The sequence below is a fragment of the Phytophthora cinnamomi genome (assembly GCF_018691715.1).
Source record: "Phytophthora cinnamomi strain GKB4 chromosome Unknown Contig120, whole genome shotgun sequence".
Taxonomy (NCBI): domain Eukaryota; phylum Oomycota; class Peronosporomycetes; order Peronosporales; family Peronosporaceae; genus Phytophthora; species Phytophthora cinnamomi.
Genome location: NW_027151053.1, coordinates 7403 through 23923, shown reverse-complemented (window position 1 = coordinate 23923; position 16521 = coordinate 7403). Strand labels below are relative to the sequence as shown.

General features: G+C 53.9%; 1 protein-coding gene across 1 annotated transcript; it reads right to left on the bottom strand.

Moving 5' to 3' along the window:
• Nucleotides 1-349: 349 nt before the first annotated feature.
• On the bottom strand, nt 350-905 carry IUM83_08835 (phospholipase D-like protein; the record flags this gene model as incomplete). The annotated part of the gene is made up of 2 exons (XM_067933231.1): nt 350-530; nt 607-905. 2 exons carry the CDS (start codon nt 903-905, stop codon nt 350-352), a joined length of 480 nt encoding a protein of 159 aa, XP_067780952.1.
• Between the last annotated feature and the right edge of the window lie 15616 nt (nt 906-16521).

Genomic DNA, 16521 nt, shown 5'->3' with positions numbered 1-16521 from the left:
ACTTTACGCAACGCAACGCACTGCGCATAAACTTATTTACTGGCGGAAGAATACAAACCAGTTTCCCCCGGATCCAGGAGGATACACCCTTCTTCTTGTGTCCGCCTGTTTCAAAGGTTACGCTGGATGCGGTTTCGCAGTTTATCAAGTCTCGAGATCAGAAAATAAAATGTCCAGGGCTAGTTTCGGGTTCTTCGGCGTTAATTTCGGGGCCTCCTGCTCGAAGTTCGGACCCTCGATGCGGTTTCGCCGACTATCAAGTCTCGAAACCGCTGATTTTGGATCCGTCGCTGATTTCGGACCAGAAATCCATCCGCAATCTGTGGCTTGCCGAATGTAGCCGATCAATTTAGTGCGAGCCCACCGCGTGCGGCCGCTCTGCGAAGTGCTTGCGCTTGAGCAGGCAACGTGACTGCTGCCAGTGGTAGCGGAAGTCCTCCTCGAACAAGCTGGCGGCTCGGCGCCCCCGCAGATGCAGTAGCACCACTTCGCTGTAGCTCTCCAGAGCATTGCCGGAGAAATTTGCCGACCTCACAGCGACGTGGTAACCATCCCCCATCACGTACTTCGTATGCATGAACCGGCTCATGGCTTGCGGTAGTTCACCTCAATCTTGTTGCTCCGATGAACATCGCTGGACAGGCCGGGTACATGGTCGCCAGCGTGTAGTCCGAGTAGGCCTTCACCTTCACCTCTCTGTTCGCCGCGGCAACCACTTCCGCCGCTAACGCCTCGCCTAAGAGGCAGTAGATGGCGATGATGAGAGTACACGTGGCGCTGCGAACGGTTCCGAGCAGTATCGAGAGCAGGAGTGAAGGCTTTTTCTTCTTCCTCTTCTTCTGTTCTTTCGTCTCTTCCTCCTCCGCAGTAGTAGCATTGGCTAGAGCGTTCTCCTTTTCTTCCATATCGTCCCCGACACCGACGGGGCGGGGAGAGGGGGGGAGGGCATCCTTCCGCGGTGGATGAAAGATGATGTCGAGGACGCATGGTACGGCGGACCAGGTGCAGGTCGTGGGCCACGCCGAGCAGGCTCCACGTTATACCGCCCCTTCCATATAGCTGCAACCGTCGTAGCGTCGACGTGGAACTTGGAGGCCACCTCGGTGAACTTGATCGTCTTGCTGTCCTTGAAGTACTCGTCGTCGATATGGTGTATGATCTCGAGCCGCTTGTGGACCGGGATCGACACGTCTTGGCCGTGTCCGCGCCCCGCCACCCCCGCTTACCGTTGCTGATTCTCCCTCGCCGCCCGATCCGCGAGGTCCCTCCCAACCGGCGGCGTGAGGCTAGGCGGGTGAACGCCTTTGTTGTCCAGGTGTATAGTGCGAATGCCCTAGATTTAGAAGGATAATGCCTTTCTCAGATATGGAGTACCTTCGATGTTCTGTCACCACGACCCTGTCACAAACACACCAAAGGAGCTGGGACTGGAACGGAATCAGGACTACTGGATAGACGATCCGTATTGGCGTGTGGCCTTGTGTCAACCCCTGTCGGTACGTTTATCTTTGGCGGACCGAATTTGCCACCTGAAGTTGTTAATAATACACTATCGAGTATAGATACATGTAAGTTGCTCCAAACCGCACTAAGTGGAGTAATGATCAGACTAAACGCTAGGAGTCAGAGTCAGACCCGTAATCCAGAATAACCAACCACACAGAAATACAATGCCGAGCTAAACGTCACTCAATATACAGCCACCACTTATTCGTCAGAACCCTTGGGAGGTGGGGTGGGGGGGGTGGGGTCGGTCTATACACCACTCAACAATCGAGTCTTCACCCAGCACACTGGTCAGTACTGGATGCGCACTCAGCGTTCGCGCGCCACCCTCATTAAGGGAAATATAAGATAATACAAAATATAGTCCTATCACACAGCAGTAAATCATTTTAGTCGCAGAGGTAACCGCTAACAACCACCTGAAAAAAAGAACAGTAGGGAAATATGACATGGACGTCCGAAATGGATGTGACAATTTGGAAATGAAGCCAGAGCAGATCACCCCAGGTTGCGATACCCCAGTCCTTGCCCACTTCGTCTTGAAACAATCGAGAAGCTACTCGCCCGACACTTGCAACGTCAGAGAGGCCTGGAACGACCGTCGTCTTGAGCCCCCGGACAATGCTCCGGGTAGCTTGTACTCCACGCGGCGCTAGATATCGTCTCCGGGCCCGGCGAGCAGCTCTCGGTGGAGGGGGGGGGGAGCTTGTCTTGTTCTCCGCAAATTGACTTCTTGTTTGGTTTTACATTTGGCTAGCTATCTTCTATCACTTCGTTGACTTTTGGTAAAGCTTTCAGTATGCTTGTCTTGTGTTGACTATGCTCCGACTTGTTGACGTCGACCTTCTCGTATCACTCACACTTGATGACAGCGGTATCTGGATACATCGACCCTTCGCGGTCGAAGTGGCCTCCGGCATCTGACGTGGGGATAATAATTCAGTGTTCGGCGGGTGTACTTTGATCTCATTCAGAATGGGGACAAGCTCCACAATGTAATCTTGGGTAGCTTGTATTGGATGGGTCATCACTTGGCTCCATCCAGTGTGGTCATCCGGGGATTAATTCAATTCATGTGCGGCACGTGGTAATTCAGTATGCCACAATCCGGGATGCCGAGGTGAGGCGGGTGAACACCTTGATCGTCCAGGGTGTATAGTCGCAATGCGCAGGGAAACAGGAAGACGAGGGAACCGAGTAACTACTAAGTGGAAACTAGATTCCAAACGGTCACTTCGGAAAGCCCAACACTGGGGGTCAGTCTCTGATTGGAATACAAGTATCCCAATTAGAGTTGGCGTGTGACCTTGTGTAATCCCTATAGGTTCGTTTGTCTTCGAACAGTTGGATTTCACCAGGTAAGTTGCCTAAAGGTTGCCGTGGCATGAAACAAAGATGAATGAAAGTTTATGCTACGTGTTAGGGGTGTAAGACGACTCCACAAGCATTGCATTGATCAAGCCGTGTACGACAATCACCCATCTTTACGACGTGTCGATGATCCGGCGCTGTTTGCATTTATGGACGTTTCGCAGTCGCCGGGCTCCCAGCCAAAGCGAATCATGCGATTTTTGCGCGAAAAGACAGGTGGGGATTGCTGTAGCCCGGGTAATGAGTTACTTGACTTTAAAACTGCTTTTGCCTGTTTCTGGGCCAAAACGTGACACTTCGTGACGTCCATAATATGGCTGCGAAGATGCGAGAGCAGCGGCGTGGAAGTGACACCGTCGAGCAGCGGCTGGAAACGCTATTGAGAGGGTTTTGCGACAGAGGAACCGAGCTTCCGTCCATGTAGATGACGACTTGTTGGCGTACACAATAACGCAACAGACGCGCCAGAGTCGGCGGTGGTTCAAAGCTTTTCCGGAGGTGAATGCGACGCATAGCACGAATGAGTTGAGGTACAAGCTCTTTTCGTTCATGATACACGATGTGTACGGTCATGTAAGTAAATGTGCCTTCAGATACCAACAGGTATCTGCAGGTATCCTGTGTCCTGGACAATGTGCACTAGGTACCTGTGTACTCGCCGATGTATCTCTTGGTACCAATGTACTGATACGTGTACCATTATTACTGTTCGTAAATTCAGGGACGGTACGTGCAGCACAGCCTTATGGAAAACAAGAGTGCAGAGTGCCTAACAGATGCGATCAATTCATTCAAGTTCTCGAATCCTTCGTGGGAGAAAATTCGCGTGGTCGTAATTGACAAGGATGTTGGCGAGTCAAGCCGACTCGAAACTCATTTTCCCAACGTCAACGTTAATCTTTGTCACCTCCATCTGAAGAAGTATATACGCACAGATATGACCAAGATGCGAATAGGGCGAGCCAAGCAGCTTTGGCATGGAGCAAGTTGAAGATGCTATGAAGATGTTACGAACGACGTCAACTATTGACGACTACATGAAGTATCTTAAGTATCTGTAATTTTGCTGGATAATATTCGGCTATGCTCAACTGACGGGATTCCAGAACCCAAGCACCCATTTCTTCAGTATTTCATGGAGAATTGTGCAGTAGGCATACTTTGTCTCACTACTACAGCTTACACGTGTAAGAGAATGCGTTAGTTTATTAGTAACTTGAATGAATTATACTTGAGTCCACAAGTGTAATTTAAATCAAATAAAGACACTATAGCAGCTAGATTATGGTAAAATGAAAACTGTATTGTTTCTAAATTGGACTTCCTCCTAAATATAATATCGTATCTAAAGGGATTGCCAGCGACTGGCTGGCTCAGCTCCGTCATTATAGCCCCCCTCCACGAAATACCGCTAAAAAAACGTCGAGCTAAAGCAGGGAAGAAAAACAATTTCTACGTTGACGCGAAGACACACGAAGCACAACGTGTACGTCATCCCGACGTAGAACGAAGATAATTTTGAACTGGCTGCGCTTAACCCCTTCAAACCGGCAGATTTCTACTTCTCTTAAAATGCATATGCATGATTATTTGACTTGTGGTTTGTATACTTTTTTGTTTGCAGAGCAGGCCGACAAAACATATGACGATATAACCGGTGCAAACTGCATGTTATGCTGCATATTTTGCCGCTTGTTTATACCTCAAAAATGCATTATTCGCGATATCGTCGCGTTATAGATGCACACTTTAGGTCGTGTGGCGTTGCACTGACAGACGCAACAAGAAGGGGCGCCATTTGTAGACATTCTGAAGCGTCGAAATTTATGAAAAAACATACCATACAAACTCGCATATTCTCTTTTGAGCCGAAGGGTACCCTCGCCTTTTGCACGCAATCACTGTATGCGTGGCGCTGTCTATACAAATTTCAAGACCTAAAACGTACCCCTGGTTATGGTGATACTACGGGAGCAAAGCAACGCTCGAATCTTGCGTTTCATAGCAATACGGCAAAGCTCCACACGCGACGGGAAACGCAACAAGTAATCAATTCACGGAATATAGATATGCAGCTTACGCTATCCTACATTTGCAGTGACTAATACAGACAATTAGTCCGTGGCAGATCGTTGTTTCTTGCGCGCCTCGTCATCTTTCGTCGGGGTTGCTGGACACATACGAATGCACCAGTCTTGGTTTGCGGGTCGTAGCTTGCCATCTCTCCAGTCCTTGTGCCACACGTCGAAGCAAGTCTTCAGCACTCCACGAGTGTTGTGTCGGGGCCGCATACACACGTAGATTGCCGTCTTTTCGTTACAGTCAGCGCAATACTACGCCATAGTGTGGGCCTTAGCCCCCCCCCGGCATCAAAGAGCACACCTTGCAGGAACGCTGACGTCGCTTTGACTGCAAATCCTTTTCTCCACTCGTCCACAAGCTGCGCAACGTGTGTCGACCCATCACCTCCTGTCATTCCAGTAGCACTTGCAGGCATGCCCTCCTGGCCAAACGTATTTCCCTCGTACATGTCGGTTTCTTGTAGCTGCAGGTGCAACCTCTTTAGGAACTTCGCGTGGGTCAGTGGCCTCGTCGACTTGAATTGGGGGGTAGGCTTTGTGTACAATGTAGGTATTGACGATGTCGATATCAATGATTCCCAGTACGATTCTCTTGTAATACATGCGGAAGATCACCGCGCGCTGGATTGAATACCGCTGCAGGCGGAGCTGATCATGCACGTCGATACCCCATGTACTTATGGTTTACTTATGGTAATATTTGGTTACACGAGGGGCGACAACTTCTTGCTGCTCGCCGGTTTTATCGCGGCGAACAACTCGGTCCAACTCCACACTTCCTCACGACGACAGAAAGCGCACGGTCTTCGAGTTCATCCAGCAAATCGCACGCTGTCCTGGTACTTTAGTAGACTCAACTGTCTTGCACGCACCACGTGTGTCTCCGAATACAGCTCGTAAACTTCTAGTCAGAGCTGCAGGTCCTATCTTATTGTCTTGTGTGGCTTTGTCGCTTGCGTGCTTCTTCTTGCCACAGTATACAGTATGCCTCAAACCTGCATAATGGATTCAAATCACACACAAAGTTCCGTCAATAAAATGGATAATGAACGATAAGAAAACACAAGAGCAAACAAAAAAAAACTGATGCAATTCAAAGTGTGCGCACTGCACAGCATAAACACTTTGGTACCCCAATTGTGAGGCTTTGCCTTCATGTACACGCGCATTTTGTTGAAGCTGCTGCGGCTCGGCAGCATGGCTTCGTCGAAGGAGAGCTCGGCTGGACGTATGTATCCCTCGCGAAATGTACGCTGCAGCACTTCTACCACCTTTCTGATCTTCCAGGCCCGGTCTGTCAGTGCACGTGGGTCGTCATTATCGTTGAAATGGAGGATCCGGCAGTTGTCAAAGAATCTATCATGCGCCACCACTGCATTGAAAGCACCACGTGGGATTCCAGTGGCCGACAAGTTTCACTCTGTTTGGACAGGTTGTGCGTGCAATCAGTAGCGCCAGGAAGCGGCAAAGCTGATGCGGCTGGATCGGACCTACAGACGGAAGCTCTGGATGCACATCGCGACGGATTTTCTCCTTCACATCAGCGTTAGCACGACACCGACGCTTGGCCTCTGTACGCTTCATCAACACGCTCTGACGGCATGTCCCGCTGGTACTTGTTCGAGCATATGGTGATGTGTTGCCACAGCGCAACCTGCATGAAATAAAAGAAAAATAGCCATCAGCGAGTCTTCGCGATGCGGCACCTCGGGTGTCGGCCCTGCGTAGCCCTGGCGAGTCCTGGATAGCTTCCAGTGTTCTCCACAGGCACGTACGGGGTTTGCAGCTCGCTGTACACGTTAGGTGCATGGATGTCACCCCAACCCGTAGCCGGAAATTCCGTCAGCGGCTTTTCCATTAGGTTTCCCGTCAATACAGCATCCGCGTCACCAAACTCATCCAAGAACTCCTTCGCAAGCTGAATACCCATCGCGTCTTGCTCCGCGTTTGCTTCAGATTCGCCCATAGTGCTCACACCCGATTACCATTCGTCACGATCACATTCAGCGTCCGTCACCACGTCATCTTTCGCTGCCTTATCACCAGTCTTCAGCGCGTCGTAGTCGACATCTCTTCCACCACCAGCATCCACATTTAAAATGTCGGTTGTGTCAGCAAGTGAGTCTACATAATATAAACAATATAGTTAGTTAGATTGCATATCATAAATTGCATATGAAGTTGCATATGCAGGATTACCTGGTACATCGTTTGCCTCAGCCGATTCGACAGCAGAAGCGTTCTCGTCCGCAGAATTTGCAGTATCTTCTCCACCATGGGGCCCTGGCAGCACGACGGGCTCATGCACATTATCACCACCATACATAGATGGATGCAGCACAGGAGCTGGAGCTTTGTCTTCTTCCGAGTTGCTGGCATCTGCAAATTGTGCATATCAGAGGCGTCAGCCTGCATATCAGTACATCGCCCCCTCTTAAAGTTGCGCTTACGCAACATAAGCACACTTACACATTTTCCGAAAAGACACCAGAAGAACACCGGCGAAACCTGACGCGGCGGAGAAACGGCTCTCCCTCTACCGAACGACACACGGCGATGGAATACGTAGCAAGCTGGCACACACCAAGCCACCCCATCGGCGCAAACACCGATGCAAAGCACGGAGCCTGAAGAAGCGTCGAGGCCGCGCAGGATCCGCGCGACGCCAATGGAGGACGAGCCGGCGCCGTGGAACTTGTTCGACTTGTCGGGCGTTGAATGCCCCGACACGCTGGACACCATGAAGGATCCCTTTCGTTGCTTCTGCGCGACGCGACGCAAGGGCATCGAGGGATTCTCGCACGAGGCTCTTCAGTTTTCGTGGTGTGCGTTCATCCGGCGCTGGGACAAGATGACCCGCGAAGACCAGAGCTTCGCGACTTGGCTCGCGTATCCCGAGGAGATGCTCCAGGATCATTCAATCGTGAGCTTCAGCAGCGCGTCTGCGAAGACGCGTGGGATCAGGATCGGATGTGTTTCGCCAGTGTGTCGGGAGGGTGTGCGTCATATGGGACGTTTCGACCAACAGTAGACCAGTGGGAGGTGTGGCGATGCGGGCTCCAAAATCAGGGAATAGCCTCGCGGCTAGACCTCGATCTCAGACCACTCAACTCAGAATCTGAGATTAGATCTCAGATCCCAAGCTGGGTGAGGCGTGTGTTCCTCACTCTTGCAATCCCTTGACTTGGTTCTTCCTAAGGCTACGCTGTGGGCCCAGACTTGCGTCGGCCACACCAGCTGCCTCCGAACTCGACAGTTCCCAGATGCCCCCAGACGAAGCTTGCTCCTTGCTTGGAAGGCCCTTGTACGCACGTGCTGAGTCCGCTGTGCCCCGTTTTTTCTTGAATATAAACACGTTCACTCCACACACACTTAGTCCACTTCTCTTCTCAGGCCCTTGGACTCTGGGCCTTAACAGCCTCCTCCTTGCTCAGCGACTCCGGCTTCGAGTCGCTTCCAGTCACGACACTTCCTCCGGCGGCTCAGACTGAGAGCCGCGCAACGGTCTTCACTCGCCCCTCAGACCAGAGTGGCCCCGAGAGTTGGCTCGGTCTGAGCCTGCCTTGATCCAGGGTTCTCGCTCTGCACCCTGGGACTTCCGCGCACCACGCCTTGATGTAGGCGACACAGCGAAGCTGGGAACCACTATCCCAGACTATTCACGCCACACGGATACCACCAGCAACCCCAGAAACTACTATCCCAGGTGTTGCTCTGCCGAAACCTCAGAGCGGAGCACCTTCCGCCCGAAAATATGAAGCACCGCCAGGAAACCAGCCAACCAGCACGAAAAACCAGCAAAACCAATGTCCCGCGTGTGGAAATACAACAACGAAGGCAAACCGGGCCGAAACACGAAAAGGCTTGGTTGTTGAACTTGAATTTATTTGGAGTTAGCTGAGCTTGACCGTAGAACACTCGTAGCGACTCCACTTGACCTTGCGCGCGCCGCCGGGGGCAGGGACTTGGTCCCTGTGTAGCAACACGCCCGTCGGCGCAAGACGAACTCCGCAGCTTGCGGTCTTCGGGGCAAAACAAACTCTGATTATTATCATGCACATGTACATACAAAGGGCCTATCAAGTAAGGGTGCAAACATCTCCTGGGTACACCTTGAACAAGGGTGAGACACCCACTAAGCTACTGGCTTGGCGGCGCCCGTGAATGCGCGTCGGCCCTTCCATTGGCCTGTCTGTGTCAGTCATCACTTGATTACACTGATTACACCTGGGTGCAAATCAGTGATATCCTGATTACGCCAGGATCTTGTGGCCGGGATTGGGCGGACTTGGTCTGTCATCACCTGATTACACTGATTACTCTGGGTACAAATCAGTGTGTAATCAGGATGACGCCAAGATTCTGCGGCTCCCGTTGGCCCAAATCCATAGGCGACTGGTCAGGCCGAATCTTGTGTGCCCGACACCAGGGGCCGAAAAGCCACAACGGGGCGACCCTTCAGAGTGACCTTCCAAGCGGCAACCGCCAACTCCAAAGAGCAACTACCGCAGCTCCCAGACCGGCAATGTAGCCATCGCTGTGTACCCACTTCATAGGCGAGACCACGAAGTCGCACTTCAGGCCCTGCAGGCACGCCGTAGGCTTTTAGTCACGTCCTAGGCTTGGAGCGTCAGCTGTCTTTCACCAGTTGCCACTTATCCTCACGAACATCGTGCATCCAGACACCAACTTGCGCCCACAATCACCGTGTCTCAGTTTTGGCACAAGTTGAGGGACTGCCGGGCTGAAAACCTGAGCTGGGGGCAAAAATACGATGTTGATTCCATACCCCGGCTGTCCAACCGATTTGACATGTCTCAATTCTGGTTCGAATTCTGGGACTCTGAGGCTGGGAATCTGAGCTGGGGGCAAAAATACGATGTTGATTCCATACCTCGGCTGTCCGACCAATTTGACGAGTCTCAGTTTTGGTTCAACTTCTGGGACTCTGAGTCTGGGAATCTGAGCTGGGGGCAAAATTACGATGTTGACTCCATATCTCAGTTGTGGCACCCCAAAGCCGAGATGAAATCAGACGCCGCACGCCACGCCCTCTTCCCAGACCCCAGACTGCACATCTCAGGGTCTGGTCCACAGGCAAACCTCAGACCGGACTCCAAATCACAAAGTCTCAGACTTTTGCCATCACTCTCAGGTCTCAGAACTCCGGGCATTCCAAACTGTGACGTCACCAATCTGAGACCTGGGGTCTGAGACTTAAGCAACCATGGGACTTCAAATCACAAACCCAGAAGGCCAGGGCTCAGCTCTTCGCCCAGAGTCCGATTCAAGGCCTGGAACCTCAGATCTGTGGCCTCTAGAGCGATTCTCAGACCTCGGAATCCAGACCGAATTCAAATCTCAGACCTGGGGATCTGGGGTCGCCGCAACTCGACGTTCGCAGAGCTCAGTTTCCAGATGTAGCCAGCACAACTTGAAGTATGTACAAAAACCAGACTTGGGTCAAGAAATATCCACGTTTCAAGTGACATGTGGCCGGTACGTGGTAGGGTTTGGGCTTCTGACTGATGGGTCTTGGCCAAGAATTGGCTCGGACCTCGTCACAACCGTCCCTTATGTGCGCTGGGTCCAAAGAGATCATTCTCGAGTTGGCCCCAACGCACATAACCGGAAGATGCCCACACTCGCCCCGTCCCGGCCGCGAAATCTCTTGTCGCGGCTCCCGTGCCTCGGGCCCAGCCATTTCGCGAACAGTCCGGAGTCACAGAACTTCATATTGCAGCGCTGGCACGCGCAGCACATTTTTCGGATGGCCGACGACCACACGGACGACCAGCGGCTCCCCGCGCCATCGCAAGGTGGCGGTGGACAAGACGCGGGGTCGCGGGGCGCTCCTGCGGCTCCCACAACCTCCGGCAGCGTGTCCACGTCCACAAGCAGCACGTTCACGGCCTCTGGCAGCACTCCCACGGCTTCCGCCTCCGTGTTCACGGCGACGGTGACCTCCACAAGCGCGTTTGCGTCGTCGGCGACCTCCACGAGGGCGCACACGGGCTCCACGACATCTTCGGCAGCTTCCAGCATGTCTCCAGTGACTCCAGCATCCACCTCGACGGTCCCGCGCTCTGCACCGGCATTGCCGGCTTCGCAGCCACCGTCCGGCAGCACCACGAGCTCCTGCACGTCGATCACACCGCCATCCGCATCCACGACGCTCGTATCAGTGAGCACGGCAGCTTTGACGCCACCGCCAGCGTTGCAAACGCCTTCGGCGACGTCTCCGGCGGGTCCACGGCGGTCGTTCACGCTCTTCAGTCCCTCGCAACGCCACCCGTCGCCCGTGCCGTCCACCATTCGGGTCCCCGCGACGCTTGACGACGTGGAGAACCGCGCAAACCTCGTTGATGGGTTGGATGGGGTCGCGCGCATCGAAGATGTTACGCGCTTCTCGAGCACCGAGTTGGCGTGGTTGAGCAGGATGGCACACGTCACCGCTTCGCAGGACGTGATCCAGCCAGTCGCTTCCGTGCCGCTGAACTTCTCGGATCCAAGATCGCGTATCCGCTTCGAGCGAGAGACCGTCCCTCTGGTGCAATGTTTCGGCGTGGAGCACTTCGCGCGCCGCGTTGTCGGTACGGCCCAGTGCTTGCAGCGCGTGCTGAACTACGCTCAAGCACTCGAGCGTCCCAGTCCCGGTGGTGCGGCCCACATTCAAGTCGGGCAGCTCTCGGCCGAGATCAATCGGCTGACCGTGGAGCTGAAGCGCGAGCGCGAGCGCCACGCTCAGGAGATGCGCGACTATCAAGGCTCTCACCAGTACGACGCTGCCGCAGCCGGGCGAGAACAGGTGGTCCGTGGTGAGCTCCAGGCCGCTGAGGCTCAGCTCAATTTCCAGCTGTCCGAGAACAAGAAGCTTCGGGCTCAGCTCAGGGCACAGCCACCAGCCCCACCTCCGGCCAGCAGTCCGGATCGGCTACTTCGAGCTGAAGTTCAAGCGCTAACCAAGAGGCTGGACGACGTGCAGGCTGAGAACCAAGCGCTTTGCGGGCAGCTGAAGAAGTGCGGCAGCGACCTCGCCGCCTGCCAGAGCACCCTGCACGCCAGCGACGTCTACACCACGCAACTCAAGCACCAGCTACTGAGCGCGGTCCCGTTCTCAGCTGAGGCGCTGATGAACTTCCTGATGGTGAACTGCAGCGCTTCGGGGCACTGGGCGCGCCTGTATGAGATGCTTCAGCGTTTCCAGAGCCAGACGGACGTCCCAGCCAGCTTCAGGACGACGCTCCAAATCTCGGCGCGGGACCAGACTTCGGATGACTGTGGGCCCTACGTTCCGCTCAACACCGCCGACCCAGTTCCAAGCCCAGCGTCCGCGATCGTTCTCAGCGCTGCGGCTTCGACGTTGACGTCTCTGCTGGGTTCGGCTGTGCCTCCGGCGGCGTCAGCGACATCGGCTCAGGTTACCACTTCGGTCTCGATCCAAACTCAAGCCTCAGCTCAGCCCAGCAGCACGTTAGCTCAGCCCAAGGTCACGTCGACAGCAAAGCCGAGCAAGAAGAAGAACAAGAAGCCAAGCTCCGCCCGGACTCCTTCGCTGAGCAGCGCTCGAAAGGCTGGTGGCAAGGTAGCCAAAGCTCCAGCCCAGCCAAGCAAGTCTTCAGGTCTTCTCGCCGCTTCCAGCACAAGTCCATCCAAGCACCTCAGGATCAAGCGTATCAACGATCGGATGAGTCTGCCCGGCTACCCTTCGTCCCATTCGCCCCAGAAGGTTCGCGCCTCCAAGGAATCTCCGTCCCGGGTCTCAGATCGTCTGGCAGCGCTCAAACTCCCCCGACATCTGCCGTGGGAGCATGTCCGTGGCGACGTCAGGGAGTTGATGCGCGCCGGCGTCGACTTCTGGGACGCCGTGGACCAAGCTGGGAAGGCGCAACTCCTGCATGACCAATTTGGGAAGAAGGCCCTCGTGAGCATGCTGGTCTCGGCGATCTACTGGGAGCAATTGGATTCCACGCCTTGGCTGGCGTACGTGCCGTCAGCGTACTACGAGGCAGCGATCAAGCGGGTCCGCGACGTGCACTTGAGTCAACGGCCGCCCAACTGGGATCCCTTGCCTGAGAAGCCCAGCCTGGAGGACGAGGACGACGACTCTTCAATCGACACTGACTTCTCAGATGTCGACGACGATGCCGATGACGATGATGATGAGCTGGGCAGTGGCGGGCACTACCAAGTCAAGAGCTCCAAGTCAGGTGCCGCTTCAGGGAGGAGCTCCAGTGGGGGCAAAAGGATACGCGACCCAACTTCGTCCGCCGGTGGCTCAACTTCCAAGCGCGGCAAGACTTCGTCCCGTACGACTTCGCATGGTAGGTCCAGTCCTGTTGATCTGCAGGTTCCAGTGTCTGACCAAGCGATTGACCCAGCTCGTACATTGGCTCCGCAGCAGATCTCAGCTCGCTCGAGTGGACGCTCTAAGACAGGGCTCGCAGCGCGCCCAGATGATGGAGTTATCGAAGAACCGCAACCGGGCCAAGGTAGCTGACTGCATTATGGCATCAGAGTCCAAGACCTTCCTCGGCAGACGTTTGGCTTCCCCAGATACGCGCCGTGCAAGAGCCATATTCAGCACCTGCACCAGCGCTGGGAACCGGTCGAGTACTTGGAACTTCTCAAGACAAAGCCCTGGGATGCCATGTGGAATCAGCGAATCCAGACTCTGGTATTCTTTCGATGTCGCGACTTGGGCCCGGTTATGGTTCGCGCTCTGAAGCGCGTGGTCAACTTCATGAGCCTCTGGCGGCGAGCTTACTGGGAACGCTTGCACTGGGTCACGATGGATACACGTTTTGATTATGAAGCCATGGCTGCACTTTTGGGCATTCCTGAGCTTGTGGATCTCTACCGTGACCGCAAGGAGCGCAGTGCCGAGTTCGAGGTTCGACGTCGGGAGCTCATGGACGATCTGGGACGCGTCAAAGGCTACACGGATGATATCTGGTACAAGCCTGGACTCTGGGTCGTCCCTCACGATCCTTGTCATTGGATCCTTCGCGACCCAAGTCGCCAGATCTCGCTCCCGGATCAGCTCGAGACTTTGGACGATGCTGAGCCGGCTCGCACACAATTCGCCACTCGCAGCTCGGACGACGCGTTTCTGGACCTGGCCCCGGCCGAGCTCCAAAGAGACCTACTGGACGATGAAGAGCGAGCCCAGAATCCGATCGACCCAAGCATCATTTACGATCAAGCTGAGTTGGAGAGAGTTTTGGAGAGCCTTCGGCGCCACCGAGGAGAGGAGGATGAGTAGTTCACAGAGATGTAGCGTTTTTAACTTAATATGACGTCCTCACAAGTTTGCATTGCGTGTGTCACTTGAGTTCTTATGCATCTCAGCTTGTTTTCACTTCCTCAGCTAGGAACCGCTTCGGCTCACTCCAGGCATCTTCAGAATAGGGTAAACATGTAAAACTTCAACAAATTTCAAACACGAAGCAACACTAACACATGCACGGTTTAGGCTGAATACCTCTACTGAGCCTCAGGCTCAGGAGGTTCATCGCCAGCCTGCATAGCTTTAAGCCGTGCCTGCGCTCGCGTGCTCTTGTTGAATTCGTAAAGTAAAGCTCCACAATTCAGCTGCGACATCGGCAGCCACTCCAACTCCGAATAACCCTTCCACTTTACCAAATACTCTCGGACTCTTCTCGCCGTCCGGGTTCTCTTGACCCAGCGGACATCTCGGATGGCCTCAACCTCATAAACATCCTGAGTTTCATCGGGCTCGTCAATATCCTCGGGCAGTAAGGCTGAATCTAGATCATCTTCCTCAGAAACTTCAATCTCAGCTGTGGGTCGGTCTGGGAACAGCGCTCGTGGCTTGAGTCGACTCACGTGGACCCACGGGTAGAGCTTGTACCCAGTTCCCTCGATTTTCAGCTTGCACCGATAGTCATCTGAGACTTCCAAGATCCGGAACGGCCCATGCCAGAGATGAGCAAATTTCTTGCTCAGTCCAGGTTGCACTCGGGCCAGGTATAACCAAACAGCATCACCGACAGCAAACCCTGACTTCAGCCTCTCAGAGAGTTCAGCCCAGACCTTGGTCTGAGCTTTCGAACGTTTCTCTTTGGCTTTAGTTTGGAGGTCCTTAGCCCAAGCTTGGGCGTACTCATATTGCCTCTGCACGTTCCGTCGCCACTCATAAGCGGTCCTTTGATCCAGCCCAGTTGGGGGAGATCCCAGCATGGCTGAGACTGTGCTTTTCGGGTCCCAACCGTGAACCAAATAAAATGGAGTGTCGAGACGAGTAGCGTCGAAGGACGTGTTCAGAGCCCACATCGACTTCTCCACTTGGTCGTCCCAGTCGCTTTGGTCAGGCTCGGAGACGTAAGCTCGGATAGCTCGGACTACGGTTTGCACAGAGCGTTCTTGCTGGCCATTGGCCTGAGGGCGGTAGGCTAGGGTCGCACGCTGTCGACTTCCCAGCATTTCCCGGAACTTGGTGAAAACCTCACTCATAAACCGAGGATCTCGGTCATGACGCAGCATTTCACTCGCTCCAAACCTCTGAAAGACATATTCCATGTAAACCTCAGCCACATCCTGAGCTGTAGTAGAACTCATAGGCCGCCCAATAACATACCCTGAGAAAGCACACTGGAAAAGCAGCAGAAATACATTGCCACGGTCTGACTTAGGAAGATGTGTCACAAAGTCCATTGAGACCACCTCAAAGGGCCGGGACGCCAGAATACTTCCGGGTGAAGGCCCTGGGTTGGGCGGAGCTCCTTTAGCAGTGACACAATCCACACATTCCTTGACATAGCGTTCCACATCTGCATACATCCCAGGCCAATAGTATTCTTGGCGAAGTCTCTCGAAGGTGCGAGTAATTCCCTGATGGCCGCCTTGATAATCTTCATGGCTCAGCTGCAACAGATCGTCCCTGAGAGCGGAAGGTACTACCAATCTCAGATTCCCAGCAGCGTCCCTGGGTCGACCTGGGGTAGGACGGCTCAGATAATACAGGATATCCCGAGAGTCTAGCACGTAACGATCCACAACCTTCGCCACATCTTCAGCTTCGGCAGCGGACATGTCTTCAAGTCCACCTTTAAGATAAGCTCTGAGCTGTTTTGTCCAGGGCTCAGCTTCTTGCTGCACGAGGATTCGTCGCCACCTTTCGGCTATTGATGCGGCGGGTGTCGTCGTCTCAGGTACATGCCTGGGTTCTGCTTCAGCCTGGATTTCTGAAGTCTCCGTTGGGGGTTCCCTGTCTGCATCAGCGCCCGCTTCTTGGCGCCGGGCTTGATTACGAGTGACCACAAAAATCTTTGCGTCGGGAGTCAATGGTTCAGCCGCAGCTTCGAGAGAGGTTGGTTCTGTCTTGGGTCCGGGCGCAGTTTTTGTGACAACTAAGTGTTCCGCCGCGGAGTTAGGAGGTTCAGGTGCCTCAGATTTCACCAATTTCTCAGGGATTCGATTCATCTGTCTGAGCTGACTCAGCTCCACCGGGTCATCAACCACTACTGGGCCCTTAGCAAGGAGTGTCTTTGAGGTCAAATAATCTGCGGCAGCATTGAATTCTCGCTTGACATGTACTAGT